General features: G+C 42.3%; 1 protein-coding gene and 1 pseudogene across 1 annotated transcript; one reads left to right on the forward strand and one right to left on the reverse strand.

Moving 5' to 3' along the window:
- On the reverse strand, positions 1–915 carry LOC138425782 (cytochrome c). The gene has a single exon (XM_069564107.1). The coding sequence runs from the start codon at positions 846–848 to the stop codon at positions 531–533; it is 318 nt and encodes a 105-aa protein (XP_069420208.1). The 5' UTR covers positions 849–915; the 3' UTR covers positions 1–530.
- A 1582-nt stretch (positions 916–2497) lies between these two features.
- LOC138444221 (translationally-controlled tumor protein pseudogene) lies at positions 2498–3126 on the forward strand (annotated as a pseudogene).
- The last annotated feature ends 21292 nt before the right edge of the window (positions 3127–24418 follow it).

Here is a 24418-nt window from a genome sequence, read left to right on the forward strand (position 1 = left end):
TTTTAGATAGAGAATTTTAATTAAATTGGCATAGTTTATAAAACCAAACAGATAAAGTGGACTTTGTCAGTGTATTTTCAATCCTTGCCTTAACAGGCTAATGAACACAACTTGAAACACGTGTGAATCCTCCTCTGTTCTGTGAGACAGTGAAGGGACCTTTTCAGTATTTAAATATATTAATATAACCAGTTATAGAAATCTAAATATAAAACAAATCTCTTATAGGTTTTGAGAAGGAATGCACCATCTCCCTAAAAAGTTTCATATTCCTTATTCAAGTTCAATCATCTCTTTAGAATGGGAAAAGTGATAGTACTTGTTGAACCGGAATTACTATCAAAATTAAAAAAGCTGACCATATTTGTTTAGCCACAGACCAATCTTATTTAAATCAGGACTGTCCAACAGAATTATTCCATCAGCCATTCATGATCTGAATTCTAGTGTATGAGATCAATTTAAATATGGTACACATAAAAAGTCATGAGACACTTCTGTTTCATAATAAATAAGGCAGTGGCCAACTATTACTCATTGGTAGCTTTTTTGAGATAAGCTATCAAGTCCTCCCTCTCTCCCTTCTTCTTAATGCCAGCAAAGATCATCTTGGTTCCAGGGATGTACTTCTTGGGATTCTCCAAGTACTCCATCAGCGTCTCCTCTCCCCAGGTGATACCTTTGTTTTTGTTGGCATCTGTGTAAGAGAATCCAGGAGCCTGACCTGTCTTTCGTCCAAACAGACCATGGAGGTTTGGCCCAGTCTTGTGCTTCCCTCCCTTTTCCACAGTATGGCACTGGGCACACTTCTGAACAAAAATCTTCTTGCCTTTCTCAACATCACCCATTTTTAAATCGTTCTTTTTCTGTGCGAGACCGAGAAGTTCCCGCTCACAAGCCGAACGTCCCGCTTTCCTGTGTTTTAAATTCAACTACAGTTCCTCTCATTTCTTCATGATGTTTAGTAACTGGAACAATATTGCATCATACACAAACTTGCCCTTCACTTCCTTCCTCAAATTATTAATGAATGTGTTTAAAGGCCCTCACTCCTATCTCTACCCCCTCCATTCACTACTCTGCCCTTTCCTATTTCTTCACAAGTTTTTAACCCATTCAGTCATTTCGCCATAAGTTGGCTGGCATCATGGTGGCTAAAGTAGGGGACCTCATTAAGAATATGTCCTGCAGCTAGGAACTAATCCCCAAATAGAGGAGTGTTTTGAGTCAGCACCCACCAACCCATAATATAAGGGCAATATATAAGGGCAACCCAGCAATATAAAGGCTACCTCCTGGCCCTGAGTTAGTTATTTGCATTCTTTCTGGTGAGTCATGGGGAAGAGAAATGTGCTTGTTTTTAATATTGAAATGTAGTTCATTTCCATAGGGCTGTACACCCATTAGGCAGAATTAGTGGAGAGGCAAATTCCTTTGGTCATTGATGACTTGCTTTCCTATTCATCTCACTTGTATCTCAAGTATTATGCACTCGGTTACATTGTACAACTTGCCTCTAAATGCAACTGGCCTTTTTCTTTTTGATAAGTTACAGTGGTGAAAGGTGAAGTAATACCTTTAACATTCAGAATATTTTGCAGAATATTCAGAATGTACTTTTAACAGTTTACCTAAAGATCAAACAGGGCCATAACAGGGATGTGTTAAAAAAAAACACATGCCAATTTTTATCCCAAAACCTCTAGCTCCTCTATTAAAAATATTCTCGTGTTTGCCCAGCTTCCAGAACAGGAACTTGAAGGCCAGAATGTTGGAGCATGGCACAGTCTATGCCTTTAAGCCTGCCTGACTCCAGTCATTTCTTAGCCTCCTTCCTTTTAAACTGTGATGGTATATCCACTCCGTCTCCACTGCGGACAGTGACTTTTCTTGTCATTTTATTTTTTACAAAGTCTTTACTGAATTTTTTACATTATCTTCTTCTTCTTCTTCTTTTTTTTTTTTAATGTTTTGGGTTTTGTGACCAGGAGGCATGTGGGATCTTACTTTCCCAACAAGGATCGAACCTGAGTCCCCAGCATTGGAAGGCCAAGTCTTAAACATGGGACTGCCAGGGAAGTCCCTTCCTGTCATTTTAGACTGATACAACAATGGGTCTGAAAAGAAAATTGGAAAGTTGAACAATCATGCACTTGTCTCATCTCCTACTCTGTACTCAAGAAATTTCTGTATTTGTCTGGATATATTTGTCCATTCACCCTGAACACTGGAAGCATGCTCTATCCAGTTGGCAAGACCCAGAGCAGGACCCAGCTGATTTTCAAGGTCTTCTGAGGCCAAGAACTTTGTCACTTGCCTGCGTGGTACACATTTGAGTTTGTACCTCCAGCGGTCATCAAAGAAAGACAGGACTTTTCCACCCCCTCTGCCACTGCCCCCCATCTCACTCCAGTGTTTCTCCGGCAGCACTGCACTAGCTCTGCACTCTGTGCTCCTACTAAGCTAGCACCACCAAGGCGTCCCTCCAGTTGCTACCATGACAATCTACCGGGACCTCATCAGCCATGATGAGATGTTTTTCAGACATCTGCAAGATCTAGAAAGTCGCAGACAGGTTATGTCTGGAGGGGTGGGAAAGATGGTCAGTAGGACGGAGGGTAACATTGATGACAGGCTCATTGGCAGAAATGCCTCTGCTGAAGGCCCAGAGGGCAAAGGAACCAAAAGTACAGTAAGTAATCATTGGTGTCGATGATTGTCATGAACCGTCACTTCTAGGAAACCAGCTTCACAAAAGAAGCCTACAAGAAGGCCATCAAAGATTACATGAAGTCAATCAAAGGGAAATTTGAAGATTGGAGACTAGAAGAAGTAAAACCTTTTATGACAAGGACTGCAGAAAAAATCAAGCACATCCTTGCTGATTTCAAACACTATCAGTTCTTTATCAGTGAAAAAGATCCAGATGGCAGGGTTGCTCTGATGGACTACCCTGAGGATGATGTGACACCATAGACGATTATCTTTAAGGATGGCTTAGAAATGCAAAATGTTGGCAAATTTGACACTGATTTTGGATCTCTCACCATGATCATCACTGTCTGGCTGCTGCTTTTCATCCACACAACACCAGGACTTAGACAAAGGAGACTGATGTCATCTTAAGTTCTTCATTTGTTTTGAACGTTGATTTGTTTGGAGCAGAGGCATTGTTTTTGAGGGGAAAAAATCACATCATGTAGGTTAGTTAAAAATAAAATGGATTTAAACTTAAAAAAAAAAAAAAGAAAGAAAGAAAAAGGATGGGGCTGGAGACCCAGCAGGCTCTACTCATGGCAGGTTAAAGATCGACGTGCCACCTTCTGGGAGCTGTGGGAGAATAATGCAGTGGGCCTGCAGTACATGATACCCTTGAGTTCTTCCAAACCCTAAGAAAGGAGAAAAGGGGACTTGGGTAGCAGTAGAAAGGAGCCATGGAGAAGAGCTGGCAACCCACTCCAGTATTCTTGCCTGGAGAATCCCCATGGACAGAGGAGCCTGGTGGGCTAGAGTTCGTGGGATCGCAAAGTCAGGCGTGACTGGAGCGATTGAGCGCACAGAAAGGATCTGGCTATAGAACTGGCCCAAAGCTTCCTCTGGAGCAAAGCTCAGTGGTAGAGAGATTCAATAACAAAGGAACTCTTCCGAAAAATGTCTCTCTCTTCTGGCAAAACACAGAACTAATAGTGCCCTGTATTGAGCCAGTCTCTTCGTAAGACACACACAGGTTGATATGATTGTTGCTTATCGTTGCTTTTGTGGTTGTAGTTATTCTGCATCTCTCAGCACAGGATGGTTTAAAAAGTCCCGCAGGTCAGACAGCTAGTAAATAGGATACCGTGGGGCAGGAACTGATGCAGCTCTGGCCACAGTGCACATTCCCAGTCACACCACTCCAGGGCCATCCGAGGAAGATACATCTCCCACTGGGCAGTTTTCTCAGTGGTGAAAGTTTGGGAGACCCTGGTTCTGAAAGGCAGTCAGTCACTCCTGATGGTGAGAATAACTTCTGAGCAGCTCTGCACGGTGTTTTGGAGGTAAAAAAGCTGTTTGGGCATTTAATCCCAAAACAGCAACACCAGCTCCAGAAAAGAACCCTTAGGAGAATCTTATCTGAACAAAGAAGGGAACAGGAGACAAAAATGACTCCAGAAAGAAAGGACCTGACTGGAGGAGTGCGTGCATGCTAAGTTGCTTTAGTTGTGTCCAACTCTGTGTGACCCTATGGACCATAGCTCAACAGGCTCCCCTGTCCATGGGATTCTCCGGAAAAGAATACTGGAGTGGGTTGCCATGCCCTCTTCCAGGGGATCTTCCCAACCCAGGGAAAGAACCTGCGTTTCTTCTATCTCTTGCACCAGTAGGCAAGTTCTTTACCAGTAGCGCCACCTGGGAAGCCCAATTGGAGGAATAGGAGCTAGTAATTCCTGCCTGCACTGGCCATTTTATTGCATAAGCTGAATCCTGTGTGTACAAAACAATTTTATTTCTGATTCCAAGTGCTTTTCTCCCTACTCTGGGTCTCCTTCTCTTTCAACCCTGGGTGAAGTGTCATACAGGTTCTGCTGCTTGTCTAGTCACTTTTAGTGACCCAAAATGTCTCATGACAGTAATCTAAGTGTCTAGTTCAAACTAATAATCAAAACTTCTCACTTTAGTATCAAGCCGCCTTCTTCTGCCCTGATTTAGACCTGCCCCAGGCTGGATGTGAAGAGTGGACTCACTGGAAAAGATCCTGATGCTGGGAAAGATTGAAGGCAAAAGGAGAAGGGGGCAACAGAGGATGAGCTGATTAGGTAACATCACAGACTTCAGTGGACATGAATTTGAACAAACTCTGGGAGATGGTGGAGGACAAAAGAGCCTGGTGTGCTACAGTCTACAGAGTGGCAAAGAGTTGGCTTAGTGACTGAATGACAACAGGCTGGAAGGTTGTCGAGAGGAGGGTGGATGAGTTTAACTTCTTGCCTTTTTCCTGAGCTCCTTTTGCATTCAGTGTGGTTGCTGACTCCTTAGGGATAGGCGGGGTCCAGGGGAAGGGGTTATGGAGAATGACCCGGTCTTAGATGACCTGTCCTGGCATGATGTGGCACTGTGGCTGTCCGAGTCTGATGATGCTCAAAGCAGCCTCTTTCTTTCATGGACCACTCAGGTGACTTTCTTGGAGGTTCTGTTCTGAATCTCAACTCTGGCCATGTCTCCTCCAGCCAACAGCTGACAACACCAAACATTTGGCCCCTAGATTTCCTCAGCCCCCTTCTCTGCTGGGTCAATCCCCACACCCCCAACTTTGGATGAATCCCTTAAAAGAGATGTCTCTGATCAATCCCTCCTGGGAATCGTGTGCCCTTTCAGTAGACAGAAGCTCCCTTCCACTGCACCTCATCCCAGTTCCCTCCTTCTCCCTCGCTCTGCAACCTTAGGGCAGTAGCCTCAGCCTCCTGCCTTTAGACTTTTCAGCTCTGTCACATTGCATCCCCCAGGTGCAATGAAGCATCACTTGGAGGTCACTTTCACTTGTCTTGATAAGAAATGCCCTCCTTATCTTTGCCCCCAAGAAGGGCATGGGGAAATGCCATAGGCCAGGTACAACGCTTTCTGGTAGACTTTTCCAGCCTCTTGCTGTATTAAGCCAGAATGTGGAGATGGCCAAAGCCTGCCCGCAAAATGGGTCTCCAGACTCTTGTGGATCCTGCACAGATCTGGCCTCTCATATAAGGAAGTGAGGAGGCACCCATAGTACTGTCCTGTCACACCAAGAAAGTGAGACGAGAGAGACCAATCATGCCACTCATCACCCCTAGACTCCAAAAGAAAGTGATGGTCCTTTAAGGAGACTGGCTGGGGAAGGTCTCCCAGTTCTTGGGAGGGAGTGGTCCAGAGACTCTCTCTGACTTCTTATGAGGAGGATAGTCTGAAAGGATGGGACACAGGGATGATGAGTTTAATGAGGCTGGAACTCTGAGGCTGACCCAGGAGGACAGCAGGTGAAGGATGCTCCCTCCAAGAGGCTGTCGGTCCAGGGGACTCTCAGCCCAAGGGCACATGGAGTCTCAAGAATCTGAATGACTGGCTGTTCCTGGGGAAAGCAGAGTGAAGGCCTGAGAGTGTGTATCTTTCAGGGAGACTGCAAAGGGGCATGGGGTGAAAAGGATAGATGACGTGAACCCAGGAGGTGAGTTTGCTAAGGGCTCACTCTCTAGGAATGGAGGATGCTTACTCAATAAAAAATGCACAAAACTCTGATAACTGCAAGCACCTACATCTAATTTGTTGAGTCAACAAACATATTCTTTTAAAACACTTTGTCTTTAGATATCATTTTAGGCTCATAGATGAAAGTGAGGGTGAAAGCTATTCAATCATGTCCGACTCTTTGTGACCGCATGGACTGTGGCCCACCAGGCTCCTCTGTCCATGGAATTCTCCAGGCAGGAATACTGGAGTGGGTAGTCATTCCCTTCTCCAGGGGATCTTGCCAACCCAGGGATTGAGCCTATGTCTCCTGCCTGCCTCTCCTTCATTGGCAACAGGATTCTTTACTACTTGAGCCACCTGGATATACATCCAAATGTTAATACAGTTAATATTAATACAGGCCAGTCATTTAAAAATATTTGCTTTATGGCTTTGCCATTCTCTCTGAATCTCCCTCTCCCCACCTCTCTTCTATCCCTCTCTCCCTCTTCCCCATCTCTTGCAACCCTTTTGGAGTATGTGTAGTGCCTCTAACCCTAAATATTTGCATGTATATACCCTAAAACACCAGGGTTCTCTTATATGAGTTAGTGCAATGATCAAAGTCAGGAAATTAACAATACTATATATATATATATATATATATATATATATATATATATACATATAATTTATTGGAGAAGGAAATGGCAACCCGCTCCAGTATTCTTTCTTGGAGAATTCCAAGGACATATGAGTCTGGTGGGCTACACAGTCCATGGGGTCGCAAAGAGTCGGACACGACTGAGTGACTAACGCATTCAAGTTTCTCCAACCGTCCCAATGATGATCTTTATAGAAAAAGAAAATCCTGGATCACGAGTTGCATTCAACTGTTACATGTCTTTAATCTGGGAAGGTTCTTTGATTTTACCTTGTCTTTCACACCTTGACATTTTTTATTAATATAGGCCAGTCAGTTACTTTACAGACTATTCCCCCGGTTTGTGTTATGTGTTTTTGGCAGGAATACTACATAAGCAATGCTGAGTTCTTCTCAGTACATCTTTTTGGGAAGCTCCTGGTGACTACCCATCCCACTACTGGTGACATTAACTTTTTGATCGCTTGGTTAAGGTGGTGTCTGCCTGGTTTGTCCTCTGTGAGACACTCTGTTTCCATGTCATGAATAAGTATCTTGTGTGTTGATACTTGAGACTTTATAAAAGTGAATTTCTTTTTCTCCCCACACGTGTTCCTCCTTACATTTTCTGCTTGGATGAATTACATCTTCACTTGGCCAACTGCCCAAGCTAGAAACTAGACAGTCATCACTTTCTTCTTCCTCGTCTTTTGTATTCAGTAACCAGATTCTGTAGATGCTGCCCCTTTAATTCCTTTCAAATTGGTCCTCTCTGTTTCTACTGCAGCTGCTTAGCTCAGCTTCTCATCATCTTTCCCTTCAGTTACTGAGACACCCCTAAGTAGGGTCTTTACTTCCTATCCCTCTCCCACCCTACCTGCTTTACCACCAGAGCTGTCTTTCAAAAATGCCAATTTGCATTTTTCTACCCAAAAATCCTTAATGAAGTAGTTGCAAACTGGAGGTTTTCAGGCTTTGATGGGAACCATGGGACGCCCTGCAACTCTGTACCATAACAAAAGACTACAGACTGGGCGGCTTAAATAGCACAAATTCATTTTCTCACAGTTCTGGAGGCCAGAAGTTCAAGATCAAGATTGTGGTCAACTCTATTTCTGTCAAGAGCACTCATCCTGGCTTTCAGATGGTGCCTTCTTACTCTGTCCTCACATAGCCTTTCTTTGATGCTTACACATGGAGAAAGAGAATGAGCTTTCTGGTGTCCCTTCTTGTTCAGTTCAGTTCAGTTCAGTCGCTCAGTCGTGTCCGACTCCTTGCGACCCCATGAATCGCAGCACGCCAGGCCTCCCTGTCCATCACCAACTCCCGGAGTTCACTCAGACTCACATCCATCGAGTCGGTGATGCCATCCAGCCATTGCATCCTCTGTCGTCCCCTTCTCCTCCTGCCCCCAATCCCTCCCAGCATCAGAGTCTTTCCCAGTGAGTCAACTCTTCCCATGAGGTGGCCAGAGTACTGGAGTTTCAGCTTTAGCATCATTCCTTCCAAAGAAATCCCAGGGCTGATCTCCTTCACAATGGACTGTTTGGATCTTCTTGCAGTCCAAGGGACTCTCAAGAGTCTTCTCCAACACCACAGTTCAAAACCATCAATTCTTTGGTGCTCAGCTTTCTTCACAGGCCAACTCTCACATCCATACATGACCACTGGAAAAATCATAGCCTTGACTAGATGGACCTTTGTTGGCAAAGTAATGTCTCTGCTTTAGAATATGCTATCTAGGTTGGTCATAACTTTTCTTCCAAGGACCAAGTGTCTTTTAATTTCATGGCTGCAGTCACCACCTGCAGTTAGAAGTCACAAATTCTGTTGGATCAGGGCCCCTCTCTTACGACCTCATTTGACCTTAATTACTTCCTTAAAGGCCCCATCTCTAAACATAGCCACACTCCATCATATATATGTTAGGGCTTCAATATGAATTTCAGGGAGACACAGATGTTCCGTCCATATGTGCATGTGTGTGATCAATTGTGTCTGACTCTTTGCCACCCCGTGGACTGTAGCCCACCAGGCTCCTCTGTCCATGGGATTTTCCAAGCAAAAATATTGGAGTGGGTTGCCATTTCCTGCTCTAGGGGATCTTTCTGACCCAGGGATCAAATCTGCATCTCTTACATCTCCTGAATTGACAGGGAGATTCTTTACCACTGTGCCACCTGGGAAACTCTCAGTCTATAATAAGCTCTCATATTTCCCTTTCTCATACCCATGGCATACTCAGTTAGAGCACTCTTTCCTATAGAATTTGGTGTTTTGGTTTTTTTGTTTTGTTTAGTTGGTTGAGGGTTATTTTGGCTGCCCTGTGGGACCTGTGGGATTGTAATTCCCCCACCAGGGGTCAAACCTGTGCTCCCTGAGGTAGAAGTGTGGAGTCTTAATCACTGGACCACCAGGGAAATCCCTCTTTCCTACTGCATTTGAATGAGTCTCAGAACATTGTGTCCCACCTTCTCAAGGTCAAAGTCTCCTTTCAAACTGGGATGCAGTTTCCCCCAGGGAGCTTTAGACATGTGTGTTAGTCATTTAGTCTTGTCCAACTGAGGAAAATTCTGAAAGAGATAGGAATACCAGACCACCTGACCTGCCTCTTGAGAAATCTGTATGCAGGTCAGGAAGCAACAGTTAGAACTGGACATGGAACAATAGACTGGTTCCAAATAGGAAAAGGAGTACGTCAAGGCTGTATATTGTCACCCTGCTTATTTAACTTCTATGCAGAGTACATCATGAGAAACACTGGGCTGGAAGAAGCACAAGCTGGAATCAAGATTGCCGGGAGAAATATCAATAACCTCAGATATGCAGATGACACCAACCTTATGACAGAAAGTGAAGAAGAACTAAAGAGCCTCTGGAAAATGAAAGTGGAGAGTGAAAAAGTTGGCTTAAAGCTCAACATTCAGAAAACTAAGATCGTGGCATCTGGTCCCATCACCTCATGGCAAATAGATGGGGAAACAGTGGAAGCAGTGGCTGACTTTATTTTTCTGGCTCCAAAATCACTGACGATGGTGATTGTAGCCATGAAATTAAAAGACGCTTGCTCCTTGGAAGGAAAGTTATGACCAACCTAGATAGCATATTCAAAAGCAGAGACATTACTTTGCCAACAAAGGTCTGACTAGTCAAGGCTATGATTTTTCCAGTAGTCATGTATGGATGTGAGAGTTGGACTATAAAGAAAGCTGAGCACAGAAGAATTGATGTTTTTGAGCTGTGGTGTTGGAGAAGACTCTTGAGAGTCCCTTGGACTGCAAGGAGATCCAACCAGTCCATTCTAAAGGAGATCAGTCCTGGGTGTTCATTGGAAGGACTGATGTTGAATCTGAAACGCCAACTCCATCTCTCTGATGCGAAGAGCTGACTCATTTGAAAAGACCCTGATGCTGGGAAAGATTGATGGCAGGAGGAGAAGGGGACGACAGAGGATGAGATGGTTGGATGGCATCACTGACACAATGGGCATGGGTTTGGGTGTACTCCGGGAGTTGGTGATGGACAGGGAGGACTGGTGTACCGTGATTCATGGGGTCGCAAAGAGTCGGACATGACTGAGCGACTAAACTGAACTGAACTCTTTGTGACCCCATGGACTGTCGCCTGCCAGGCTCCTCTGTCCATGGAATTCCCCAGGCAGGAATACTGGAGTGGTTTGCCATTTCCTTCTCCAAGCTTTAGCTGTGAGAGAATTTAATTCAGAGGAGAGAAATATGAGGAAGAAGAGGCCATTGCTGATGAAGGTGGCAAAACATAGCAGAAAGACCTCAGGCAGTAAACATAGAAGCCTGGGTTACTGTATCCTGTGCAAACCACAGTGTCTGTGTGTGTTTACCAGATGCGTGACTTGGGGATTGTGATTAGCTGGGTATTGAGTGATCAGGTGAAAAAACTGTTCAACTTGACTCTTTGACCCTCCAGGAGATTCTTAGTTACCAGCTACTTCAATGCATTTATTTCCAGCTTAAAGTAGCTAAGGTGGGCTCTGTTTTTTCTACAACAAATAAAACTGATGCATTCCTTCACTTCATGTGCTGATATGTCAAACTCTTTGCCATTTCCTAAATGTGCCAGGTGGTTCTGTGCAGATCTACTGTACTCAAATACACTCTTTGTCCAATATTCCCTCCCTCCTTTCATCATACTAAGTAGGAGGCGTTTGGCTGCAAGTAACAGAAAAGCTCTTGTTTTCATGCCAATCTCAAAGAAAGGCAATGCCAAAGAATGCTCAAACTACCACACAATTGCACTCATCTCACACGCCAGGAAAGTAATGCTCAAAATTCTCCAAGCCAGGCTTCAGCAATACATGAACCGTGAACTTCCAGATGTTCAAGCTGGCTTTAGAAAAGGCAGAGGAACCAGAGATCAAATTGCCAACATCCACTGGATCATTGAAAAAGCAAGAGAGTTCCAGAAAAACATCTATTTCTGCTTTATTGACTATGCCAAAGCCTTTGACTGTGTGGATCAAAATAAACTGTAGAAGATTCTGAAAGAGATGGGAATACCAGACCACCTGACCTGCCTCTTGAGAAATCTGTATGCAGGTCAGGAAGCAACAGTTAGAACTGGACATAGAACAACAGACTGGTTCCAAATCGGGAAAGGAGTACATAAAGGCTATATATTGTCCCTCTGCTGATTTAACTTCTATGCAGAGTACATCATGAGAAACACTGGGCTGGAAGAAGCACAAGCTGGAATCAAGATTGCCAGGAGAAATATCAATAACCTCAGATATGCAGATGACACCACCCTTATGGCAGAAAGTGAAGAGGTTAAAAAGCCTCTTGATGAAAGTGAAAGTGGAGAGTGAAAAAGTTGGCTTAAAGCTCAACATTCAGAAAACGAAGATCATGGCATCCGGTCCCATCACTTCATGGGAAATAGATGAGGAAACAGTGGAAACAGTGTCAGACTCTTTATTTTCTTGGGCTCCAAAATCACTGCAGATGGTGACTGCAGCCATGAAATGAAAAGACGCTTACTCCTTGGAAGGAAAGTTTTGACTAACCTAGATAGCATATTCAAAAGCAGAGACATTACTTTACCAACAAAGGTCCATCTAGTCAAGGCTATGATTTTTCCAGTAGTCATGTATGGATGTGAGAGTTGGCCTGTGAAGAAAGCTGAGCACTGAAGAATTGATGCTTTTGAACTGTGGTGTTGGAGAAGACTCTTGAGAGTCCCTTGGACTGCAAGGAGATCCAACCAGTCCATTCTGAAGGAGATCAACCCTGGGTGTTCTTTGGAAGGAATGATGCTAAAGCTGAAACTCCAGTACTTTGGCCACCTCATGCAAAGAGGTGACTCATTGTAAAAGACTCTGATGCTGGGAGGGATTGGAGGCAGGAGGAGAAGGGGACGACAGAGGATGCAATGGCTGGATGGCATCATCGACTCAATGGACGTGAGTCTGAGTGAACTCCGGGAGTTGGTGATGGACAGGGAGGCCTGACATTCTGCAATTCATGGGGTCACAGAGTCGGACATGACTGAGCGACTGAAGTGAACTGAACTGAACAGAAAAACTGTCAGAAAATGGCTTAAACAATTACAGGTTATTTTGTCCATAAAAAGGAGTCCTATGGGTCCTCAAAAATTTTTAAATAGAATTACTACATGATCCAGCAATTCCACTTCTGGGTATATACTCCAAAGAACTGAAAGCAGAGTCTCAAAAAGCTTTGTGTGCCCACTCTCATGGCAGCATCAGTCACAATAGTGAAAAGGTGGAAGCAATCTAAATGTCCACTGATGAATGGACATTTGGTGAATGACTAAGCAAAATGTGGCATATACAGATAATGGAATCCTATTCAATCTTAAAAAGGAAGGTAAATCTGACATGTTACAACATGGCTGAACCTTGAGGCTGTTACGTGACGTGAAATAAGCTGGTCATAAGAATACATAAAGTGCATGATTGGACTTTTATGTGGAACTTAGAGTAGTCAAAATCCTACAGACATAAAGTAGAATGGTAGTTGCCAAGGACTGAGAGGAGAGAGACATGGAGAGTCATTGTTTGATGGGTACAGAGTTTCAGTTTTGCAAGATGAAAGGAGTTCGGGAGATGAATAGAGGTGATGGTTGCACATCAGTGTGACGATACTTAAAGTGCTGAACTGTACAGTCAAATCTATGGTAAATTTTATGTTATGTGTATTTTATTACAATAAAAATTGGGGTGGGGTATAGTCAGGTACACAGCCCCAGGATGATTAATTTATCAACACAACAATGTCAGGGTTCTGAGTTATCTTCTTTGCCTTTTTCTTACTTTGAGCTCATGGGCACAAGATGACTGCTGCAGCTCCAGATATCCCATAACCACTTACAGGAATGAGCATTTTCTCCTAAAGTGTAATTTTCAGTTTTTATTAGAGGGAAAACCCTTCCCAGATTTTTTTTTTTTTTTTTTTTGCAAGTCATCCCCACCATACTCCTTCAAACCCTGACCAGGTTTCTTCTCCTTAACATCTCATGATGAATGTATAACTGTCTTAGTCTAGTCAACATTAATACCCCTGAATCTGGAGATGGACTCTCCTTCCCAAAGTGCATTTCTGCCTGAGACCCGAGACCTAAACAAAATTAATGTTGTGACCGAAAAAAGGAAGAGAAATACCCTCAGAACAGGCAGCCAGTTCTGTGCATCACACCAACATACCTATTTATCTTTCAATAATAGGTTCAACTGAAAATATTTCTGTAACACATGGGCACCTGGGATTCATCTGGCTTGCCCTGTAGAACTGGCCTCTTCTGTCTTAGTTCCACTGTAGTACGCTGTACGTACATTCACTGTAATTCCCAAAACACATTTACCTTTCCTATTTGTTCACCTCTATGTAAGATTCTCAAAGACTGTGTTACCATATCTAAGTTTGTTCTGTAGACAAGTTGTTGGGGTAAGGAAGAGCAACTTTATTCAGAAAGCCAGCAGACAGAGAAGATGGTGGACTGGTGTCCCAAAGAATCATATTACTAGAGTCTGAATTCAGGCTTCTTTCATACTAAGAGGGGAGGAGGTGTAGTTGGCTGTTGCAGACTTTTTGGTGTCAGTATCCTTTCTTCAGCAGCTGTCAAACAGAGGTTAGGCTATGATGTTCCTGTAAACCTGCAACAACACAAAGGTTATTCTCTGTTCTGCAACCTTTTATCTCTATACTAATGGAAAGATGTTACACAGTTAAAGGTCAGAGCCTTGACAATAGGCTATCCTGTATATTTCAGACTATAGGCAACACTCTTGACTTGTAGAAAAAGCAACAGAATAAAAAGGTAAAAGTTAAAGAAACTGATCCAATATTGAGTCAGATTTGTTTTTTCCTATTACAACTGGATGATATTTTGTTTGTCTTTGCCTCTCTTATGCATAGAAAACATGGGAGAACACCGAAGGCAGTTATTCAATGACTGCTGAATGATGAATGAATGAGCAAATGAATGAGATAGTCTGTTCAGAGAAGCTGTTAACAAATGAGCTTAAAATTCTGAATTTAAAGCCCGCAAAGGAAACCAATCAGACCACATAACCATACTGGGCTGAACAGCTTTGCAGAAAGCTTAGATGTAAAGAAAAGGCAACATCTCAGAAGCCAGATGAAGAAGGCGGAAGGGAAGGAGGTAGGGTCTAGGGTTTGCAATCCTTCCCCTGAGCTGAGGCTGTGTATTTCACAAGCAGCTAATTTTTTTTCATTTTTGGCAGAGGTAGCAGAGGAGAGCAGAAGCTCATGGGTCATGAACTGTTGTCTCGAAGTGGGCTAGATCTAACCATCTTCTATTTTTTGTGGGTTGTTGTAGAAGCTGGAAAATTAATTTCAAAGTTTCAAGTTGTTTTCATACTTGGTTACTATGTTCAGATCTCTAGAGGGCTTTATCAGCTGGTGGCTACCTCCTTATCCCCAATAATCCATTTTAATAGATGTCTTATCTGCAATGACACAAAAAAGTTATTAGGATCTCAGTGAAAGTGTCCTGAAAGGAGGGATGGGAGAAGAGCTAGATTCTGAGGATTCAATTTTACTGTTGTTCAGTCACTAGTCATGTGTGACTCTTTGTGACCCCATGGACTATAGCATGCCAGGTTCCTCTGTCCACTATCTCCTAGAGTGCTCAAATTCAGGTCCATTGAATAGTAATGCTATCTAACCATCTCATCCTCTGCCACCCCCTTCTCCTTTTGCTTTCAGTCCCTCCCAGCATCAGGGTCTTTTCCAATGAGTCAGCTCTTCCCGTCAGGTGGCCAAAGTATTGGAGTTTCAGCTTCAGGGATAGTCCTTTCAGTGACTATTCAGGGTTGATTTCCTTTAGGATTCACTGCTGCTGCTGCTGCTAAGTTGCTTCAGTTGTGTCCAACTCTGTGCGACCCCATGGACGGCAGCCCACCAGGCTCCCCCGTCCCTGGGATTCTCCAGGCAAGAACACTGGAATGGGTTGCCATTTCCTTCTCCAGTGCATGAAAGTGAAAAGTGAAAGTGAAGTCACTCAGTCGTGTCCAACTCTCAGTGATCCCATGAACTGCAGCCTTCCAGGCTCCTCTGTCCATGGGATTTTCCAGGCAAGAGTACTGGAGTGGGGTGCCATTGCCTTCTCCCTAGGATTCACTAGTAGTAAGCAAAAGATGGAGAGTAACTATGACTACTCATATTGATCACATCTAAAGTGTGATAGTTATTTAATCTGGTGTGCTAGCTTTATAATTTTATATAAAGAATAAAAAATGTATAAGGACTTTTCATGAACTTTCTAGAAACCTTCATATTCAACTCTATTTTTCCATAGGGTGTGAAATTCTTCAGTGGACCCTCTCCCATCCTAAATGTTCCAGAAATCTGAATTCTATGATTTGGCTGATACAACTGTGAGTAAGTAGTGCATTTTAAGAATTAATATCACAAAGTGTTTAAAATGAAAAAGAAAAGCTGTCTTTCACTTGGTCTTTGGGAAGAGAAGAGGAAAGGAAACAGTGGCCCCTTTCTTCCATCTTTCTGTATTGGGTTTTTTCAGCTGTGGCTCTATTGACATTTTGGCTGAGAGAACTTTTCGCTGGGGGTGGCGGGTGGCACTGTCCAGCACATTGCAGGATGTTTAGTGGCATGTCTGGCTAGATGCCACTAGCACCTTCTCAGTTGTGACCGTCACAAATGTCTTCAGACATCACCAAATGTCATTTGGGAGTCAAAATCATCCTCTGCTCTGTGTTAATGCATTCCCTGGTGGCTCAGATGATAAAGCGTCTGTCTACAATGCGGGAGACCTGGGTTTGATCCCTGGGTCGAGAAGTTCCCTGGAGAAGGAAATGGCAACCCACTCCAGTACTCTTGCCTAGAAAATCCCATGGACGGAGGAGCCTGGTGTCCATGGGGTTGCAAAGAGTCGGACACGACTGAGCGACTCCACTTTCTTTTCTTTCTATATAGTAGCGGGGTCACTGTGTGTGTAAGTCAGAGACCTGTCAAAACTGAGATCCACATGGTCTAGGCCCTAAGTAGATGGGGTTCCAAGAAGCAAAGTCCGGATAGGATTTACACATTTCATCTCAAGGAATATATATTTATATATATATATATATATATTATATTATATATATATATATATATAAGCCCTGGTGGCTCAGACAGTAAAGAATCCGCTTGCAGTGCAGGAGACCTGGGTTTGATTCCTGAGTTGGGAAGATTCCCTGGAGGAGGGCATGGCAACCCACTCCAGTATACTTGCCTGGAAAATCCCCGTGTATAGAGGATCCCGGCAGGCTGCAGTCCATGGGGTCACAAAGAGTCGGAGACAACTGAGTGATTAAGCATTATATATATATATATATAATATATAATATACACAATATACACATATCCCTATTTATGGCTATGAGGTCTTTGTTACTGTGTGACCTTTTCCTTTAGTTGTGGCGTGCAGCTTTCCCATTGCAGTGGCTTATCTTGTTTCCCAGCATGGGCTCTAGGGCACCTGGGCTCCAGTAGTTGCAGTGTGTGAGCTCTGTAGTTGCAGCCCCTGGGCTCTAGAGTGTGGGCTCAGTACTTGTGGCACATGGGCTTAGTTTCCCCGCACCATGCGGGATCTTCCCTGATCAGGGATCAAACCTGTGTCTCCTGCATTGGCAGGTAGATGCTTATCCACTGTTCCACCAAGGAGGCCTCTATCACAAGGAATATAAATGAGGCCCCAGTATGGAATCTAGAGCAGTTTTTATCAAAATATCTTTCTTTTTCTCTAATATCCAACCCTCCATTCCTCACTCTCTGTCCCCAGATTAGCAGCTCTCACCCACCCATTCTCTCTCTACGTCCATCTGCGGCCCCCACCCACTTCCACTTGTTGCCTCTGGTAAACAGTCATACCCCCACTCTCCATTCCCCCTTAGAATCTATCCCTGTGACTTGTACTCTATCCCTCTGCCTTTTCCCTGATTCTCCAATGATCTAATCTGGACCTTCCCAGCTCTTCTCCACAGTTGGATGCGGGTGGATGGGAGGGACTGAACGGCTCAGGCTGTACCAAATTTAGCAGCCAGGAGGAGGACAGGGAGACCTGGCAGCACGCACATGTGTGAAGAGTTGCTGAGTTTTTCACCCTACTCACAAATGTGCAAAGAAGATGTAGCATTTCATTTCTCCAAAATTGTTCTCATCTTTCTTACATGCTTCCAACCACTAAATAGAAGGCGAAATATTCTGGCACAATTTAAATCGACATTTTAGGTACATGGTATTTACCTTTAGGTATTATCATCTTTTTAGGTATTAAAAAAAATGCTGTGTCTCTTAGGCAACTGCATCCTCCTTTTTTCTCTTTTTGAGATGGTGTCTGAATTTTTGGTGGAATTATGGCTGACAACCCTGGAGGGACAGAGAGAAGAATATGGAAACCTCAGACCCATGTAGCATCTTCTGCTTCCTTATTGGTTTCTGTTGTGGGGGCCAGGGGTCTGGACTTTCCTGGGTTGTATCTAACCCATCCCTGGGAGTTCAGTGAAGACTTGCTGCTGAGGCTGTGTTTATAGTAATTGTGGTCTGAATCCTCCTGGCTTGGAAGCTCACTGATGCCTCTGTCTCTGCTTTGACTGCTGCTGCTGCAGGCCCCTCATCCTCCACCTGGCTCTTGCTGAGAATGTCCACCCTGGGTCTTGCTGTTGACTCACCTTCCCTTCATGAGGGTTAAGGTGTGGTCATTGGCTCTCAACTCAGTTACTCCCCAGGCCTCTTCTCCGGACCAGATGGAAGCTCCTTCACCCAATTTATTCCTGGGGCCAGCCTAGGAAATTAGATTCTGCCTCTCTCCCTGCAGAATCACGCCATGCTACTGAGTTCATTTGGGATGTAGCCACTCCCAGGGTGATGCCAGCCAACCTGCAAGGTGAGCCCCTCCCAGAGCCCCAAAGAGGAAGACTTCAGATGCCCCCAGCCTTTCCCCCACCTACTTAACAAACCTGCCCACTTTGGGTGGAATCAGGGAAAAGGAGATTAGAGTCATCTCTGACAACCTAGTACTGATGAGGTGGGGGGTGGGGAGGTGGGGGTTCCTCTTTCTTTTCCTTCTCTACTTCCCCGTGTAAAGCTCTATGATCAAGTTGACTTTTGTTTTGTTTTATTTAATTTATTTTATTGAAGTATAAGTTGATTTACAATGTTGTGTTCGTTTCTGTTATGCAGCAAAGTGACTCAGTTTTACATACGTATTTTTTTTCTTTTTCATATTCTTTTCCATTACAGTTTATCACTGGGTATTGAATATAGCTCCCTATGGGACCTTGTTTATCCATTCTGTATGTAATAGTTTGCATCTGCTAATTCCCAGCTCCTAATCTGTCCCTATCTATCCCTCCCCCATCTCCCTCCCCCTTGGCAACCACAGGTCTTTTTTTTTTTTTTTTTTTAGCCAGTAGACAAACACATATCTTTATGGTATCAATCACTCACAGATTCAAAACTGCAAGAGAAAAATGTGCTAAAGGAATAAGCCACCATGTAACTAAAGGAAATATGCAAAGTACAAAATAGTTGGGCTTGTTATGAAGCATCAGAGGACATTTTTTTCAGTGCCTATTCCTATTTATTTGACCAATTCAATTTTATATGATCTTATAGGGAATGAGGCATGTCCCCTTTACTTTTTTTTCTTTTTTTAAAAATTGGAGTATAGCTGCTTTACACTGTTGCGTCAGTTTCTGCTGTACAGCAAAGTGAATCAGCTACGCATATGCATATATCACCTTTTTTTGTACTTCCTTCCCATTTAGGCCACCACAGAGCACCAAGTAGAGTTCCCTGTGCTATGCAGTAGGTTCTCACTAGTTGTCTGTTCTATATACGTGTTGTGTCTGATTCTTTTCGACCCCATGTAGCCCACCAGACTGTAGCCCACCAGGCTCCTCTGTCCATGGAATTTTCCAGACAAGAATACTGGATTGCCGTTTGCCACTCTAGGGAATTTTCGTGACCCAGGGATCAAACCCATGTCTTCTGCATTTCCTGCATTGCCAGGCAGATTCTTTACCACTCCACCACCTGGGAATCCCCAGAGTAGTATATACATGTCAATCCCAATCTCCCAATTCATTCCCCCCACACTTTCCCACTTGGTATCCATACGTTTGTTCTCTACCTCTGTGTCTCTATTTCTGCTTTGCAAATAAGATCATCTTTACCATTTTTCTAGATTCCATATTTTTCTAGATTTCTAGGTTAATACATTAGTCATGCATTGAAAAGTGGAAGTGAAAGTGAAAATTGCTCAGTTGTGTCTGACTCTTTGTGACTCCATGGACTATACAGTCCATAGATTTCTCCAGGCTAGAATATTGGAAAGGGTAGCCTTTCCCTTCTCCAGGAGATATTCCCAACCCAGGGATCGAACCCGGGTCTCCCACATTGCAGGTGGATTCTTTACCAGCTGAGCCACAAGGGAAGCCCAAGAATACTGAAGTGGGTAGCCGATCCCTTCTCCAGCAGATCTTCTCGAACCAGGAATCGAACTGGGGTCTCCTGCATTGCAGGGAGATTCTTTACCAACTGAGCTAATATATGATTATTTGTTTTTCTCTTTCTGACTTATTTCACTCTGTATGACAGTCTCTAGGTCCATCCATTTCTCTGCAAATGACACCATTTTGTTCCTTTTTATGGCTAGTAATGTTCCACTGTATATACGCACCACATCTTCACCCATTCCTTTGTTAATGGGCATTTTGGTTGCTTCTATGTCCTGGCTGTTGTAAATGGTGCTGCAATAAACATTGGGGTGCATGTATCTTTTTGAATTATAGTTTACTCTGGGCTTCCCTCATAGCTCAGTTGGTAAAGAATCCACCTGCAATGCGGAGACCTGGGTTCAATCCCAGGATTTGGAAGATCCCCTGGAAAAGGGAAAGGCTATCCACTCCAGTATTCTGGCCCGGAGAATTCCATGGACTATTCAGTCCATGGGGTTGCAAAGAGCCGGACATGACTGAGCGACTTTCAGTTTCACTGGGTGTATATCCAGTAGTGGAATTGTTGGGTCATTTGGTAGTTCTATTTTCAGTTTTTTAAGGAACCTCCATACTGTTCTCCATAGTGACTGTATCAATTTACATTCCCATCAACAGTGTAAGAGGGTTCTTTTTTCTCCACACCCTCTCCAGTATTTATTGTTTGTAGATTTTTTTGATAATGGCCATTCTGACTAGGGTGAGGTAATACCTCATTATAGTTTTGATTTGCATTTCTTTGGTAGCTAGTGATGTTTAGCATCTTTTCATATGTTTGTTGGCCATCTGTATAAATTCTTTGGACAAATGTCTATTTAGGTCTTCTACTCATTTTTGATTAGGTTATTTGTTTCTTTGATATTGAGCTGCATGAACTTATTATATATTTTGGAGACTGACCTTTTGTCAGTGATTTTGTTTGCAAATATTTTCCCCCATTCGAGAATTGTCTTATATTGTTTATGGTTTCTTTTGCTTTGCAAAAGTTTTTAAGATTAATTAGGTCCCATTTGTTTACTTTTGCTTTTATATTCATTAGTCTAGAAAGTGGGTAAAAAGGGATCTTGCTGCAATGTATGTTAAAGAGTGTTCTGCCTATGTTTTCCTTTAAGGGTTTTATAGTGTCTGGCCTTACATTTAGGTCTTTAATCCATTTCAAGTTTATTTTTGTGTATGGTGTTATGGAGTGTTCTAATTTCATTCTTTTACGTATAGCTGTCCAGTTTTCCCAATGCCTCTTAATGAAAAGGCTATCTTTTCTCCATTGTATATTCTTGCCTCCTTTGTCATAGACTAGGTGACCATAGGTGAGTGGGTTTATCTCAGAATTCTATTATTCTATCCTGCTCCACTGATCTATATTTCTATTTTTGTGCCAGTACCATACTGTCCTGATTACTGTAGCTTTGTAGTATATTTGGAAGCCAGGGAACTTGTTTCCTCCAGCTCCATCTTTCTTTCTCAAGATTGCTTTGCTATTCAGGGTCTTTTGTGTTTTCATACAAATTGTATAATTTTTGTCCTAACTTTATGAAAAATGCCATTGGTAATTTGATAGGGATTTCATTGAGTCTGTAGATTGCTTTTGGTAATATAGTCATTTTCACAATATTGATTCTTCCAATCCAAGAGCGTGGTGTATCTCTCCACCTGTTTGTGTTGTCTTTATTTTCTTTCATCAGCAGCTTATGGTTTTCTGCATACAGGTCTTTTTCTTCCTTAGGCAAATTTATTCCTAGGTATTTTATTCTTCTGTTGCAATGGTAAATGCGATTGTTTCCTTAATTTCTCTTTCTGATCTTTTGTTGTTAGTGGATAGGAATGCAAGAGATTCCTGTATATTAATTTTGTATCCTGAAACTGTACTAAATTAATTGATTAGCCCCAAAGTTTTCTGGTGGCCTCTTTAGGATTTTCAAGGTATAGTATCATGTCATCTGAAAACAGTGACAGCTTTACTTCTTTTCCAATTTGGATTCCTTTAATTTCTTTTTCTTCTCTGATTATCATGGCAGGGAATTCCAAAACTATAACGAATAATAGTGGCAAGAGAGGACACTCTTGTCTTGCTCCTGATCATAGAGTAAATGCTTTCAGTTTTTCACCATTGAAAATGATATTTGCTGTAGATTTGTCATATATGACCTTTATTATACTGTGTGCCCATTTTTTTGATGTTTTTTTTTTTAATCATGAATGGGTGTTGAACTTTGTCAAAAGCTTTTCTGCATCTACTGAGATGATCATATGGTTTTTTAAACAGATACACTTAAAAAAATGATTTACCTTATGTTTTTGGTGATGTTGGGTCTTAGCTGCTGTGCAGGGTTTTCTCTAGTTGCAGTCAGTGGATGCTACTCTCTAACTGGGGCATGTGGGCTTCTCATTTTGGTGGCCTCTCTTTTGCAGAGCATGGGCTCTACACACGGGCTTCAGTGGTTGTGTCTTCTGGGCTTCAGAGCACAGGCGCAGTAGCTGTGGTACATGGGCTTAGCTGCTTCATGGCATGGGGCATCTTCCTGGACCAGTGATCGAACCCATGTCCCCTGCATTGGCAGTTGGATTCTCTACCATGGAACCACCAGGGAAGACATATGGTTTTTATTCTTCAATTTATTAATGTGGTATATCACATTGACTGATTTGCATGTATTGAAGAATCCTGGCATCCCTGGGATAAATCCCACTTGATTATAATCCTTTTAAGGTATTGCTGGATTCGGTTTGCTGGTATTTTTTTGAGGATATTTGTGTCTATTTTTATCAGTGATATTGGCCTGTAATTTCCTTTTTTTATGGTATCTTTGTTTGGTTTTGGTATCAAGGTGATGGTAGCCTCTTAAAATAAGCTTGGGAGTGTTCCTTCTTCTGCAGGTTTTTGGAAGAGCTTGAGAAGGATAGGTGTTAGCTCTTCACTAAATGTTTGATAGACTTCACCTGGGAAGCCATTTGGTCCGGGACTTTTATTTGATGGGGGTTTTGTAAATCACAGTTTCAGTTTCATTACTTTGATCAGTCTCTTCATGTTTTCTGTTTCATCTTGGTTCGGTATTGGAAGTTTGTGCTTTTCTAAGAGTCTGTACTTCTTCCAGGTTTTCCATTTTATTGGCATATAGTTGTTTGTAGTAGTTTCTCATGATCCTTTGTATTTCTGTGATGTCTGTTGTAACTTCTTTTTAATTTTTAATTTTATTGATTTGAATCCTCTTCCTTCTTTCCTTGATGAATCTGGCTAAAAGTCTATCAATTTTATTTTCTTGGAAAACCAGCTTTTAGTTTCATTGATCTTTGCTATTGTTTTCTTTGTTTCTATTTCATTTATTTCTGCTCTGATGTTTATGATTTCTTTCCTCCTACTAACTTTGGGGTTTTCTTTGTTCTTTCTCTATTTGCTTTAGGTGTAAGATTAGGTTATTTGTTTGAGATTTTTCTTGTTTCTTAAAGTAGGGTTCTATTGCAGTTCCCTTTTAGAACTGCTTTTGCTGCATCCCATAGGTTTTTGGTCATTGTGTTTTCATTGTCATTTGTCTCTAGGTTTATTTTTTAACTTCCTTGTTGATTTCTTCAGTGATCAGTTGGTTATTTAATAGCATATTGTTTAGCCTCCATGTGTTTGGTTTGGTTTTTTTTTTTTTTACAGTTTTTTCCCCCTGTAATTGATGCCTAACCTCTTAGCATTGTGGTCAGAAAAGATGTTTGATAGGATTTTAATTTTCTTAAATTTATCAGGGTTTGATTTGTGACCAAAGATGTGATCTACCCTGGAGAATGTTCTATGTACACTTGAGAAGAAAGTTGTGTGAAAGATCTGTTGCTTTCAGATGGAATATCCTATAAATATCAATTAAGTCTGTCTGGTTCAATGTGTCATTTAAGGCTTGTGTTTCCTTATTAATTTTCTGTTTGATTATTTATACATTGGTATAAGTGGAGTGTTATTGTGTTACTATCGATTTCCCCTTTTACAGCTGTTAGCATTTACCTTACATCTTCAGGTGCTCCTATGTTGGGTACATAAATATTTACAATTGTTGTATCTCCTTTTTGGATTGCTCCCTTGATCATTATGTTATGTCCTTCTTTGTCTCTTGGTTATTTCAAGTCTATTTTGTCTGATATAATTACTGCTGCTCCAGCTTTCTTTTGATTTACATCTGCATGGAGTATCTTTTTCCATCCCCTCATTTTCAGTCTCTATGTGTCCTATGTAGGCAGCATATATAAGTTATTGTTTTTGTATCCATTCAGTCAGTCTATGTCTTTTGTTTGGAGCATTCAATCCATTTACATTTGAGGTAACTATTGATATGTATGTCCTATTACCAGTTTAACTGTTTTGAGTTTGTTTTTGTACTTCTTTTTCTTCTCTTGTGCTTCCTGCCTAGAAAAATTCCCTTTGCATTTGTTGTAAAGCTGATTTGGCGGTGCTGAATTCTCTCAGCTTTTGCTTTTCTGTAAAGCTTTTGATTTATCTGTCAAATCTGAATGAGATCCTTGCAAGAGTCATCTTGGTTGTAGGTTTTCCCCTTTCATCACTTTAAATATATCCTGCCACTCCTTTCTGGCGTGCAGAGTTTCTGCTG

This window comes from Ovis canadensis, chromosome 1 (assembly GCF_042477335.2).
Source record: "Ovis canadensis isolate MfBH-ARS-UI-01 breed Bighorn chromosome 1, ARS-UI_OviCan_v2, whole genome shotgun sequence".
Lineage (NCBI taxonomy): Eukaryota > Metazoa > Chordata > Mammalia > Artiodactyla > Bovidae > Ovis > Ovis canadensis.

Bases quoted from the DNA above. Each gene is read 5' to 3' on its own strand.
- LOC138425782 (XM_069564107.1), bottom strand. From the start codon at position 848: ATGGGTGATGTTGAGAAAGGCAAGAAGATTTTTGTTCAGAAGTGTGCC.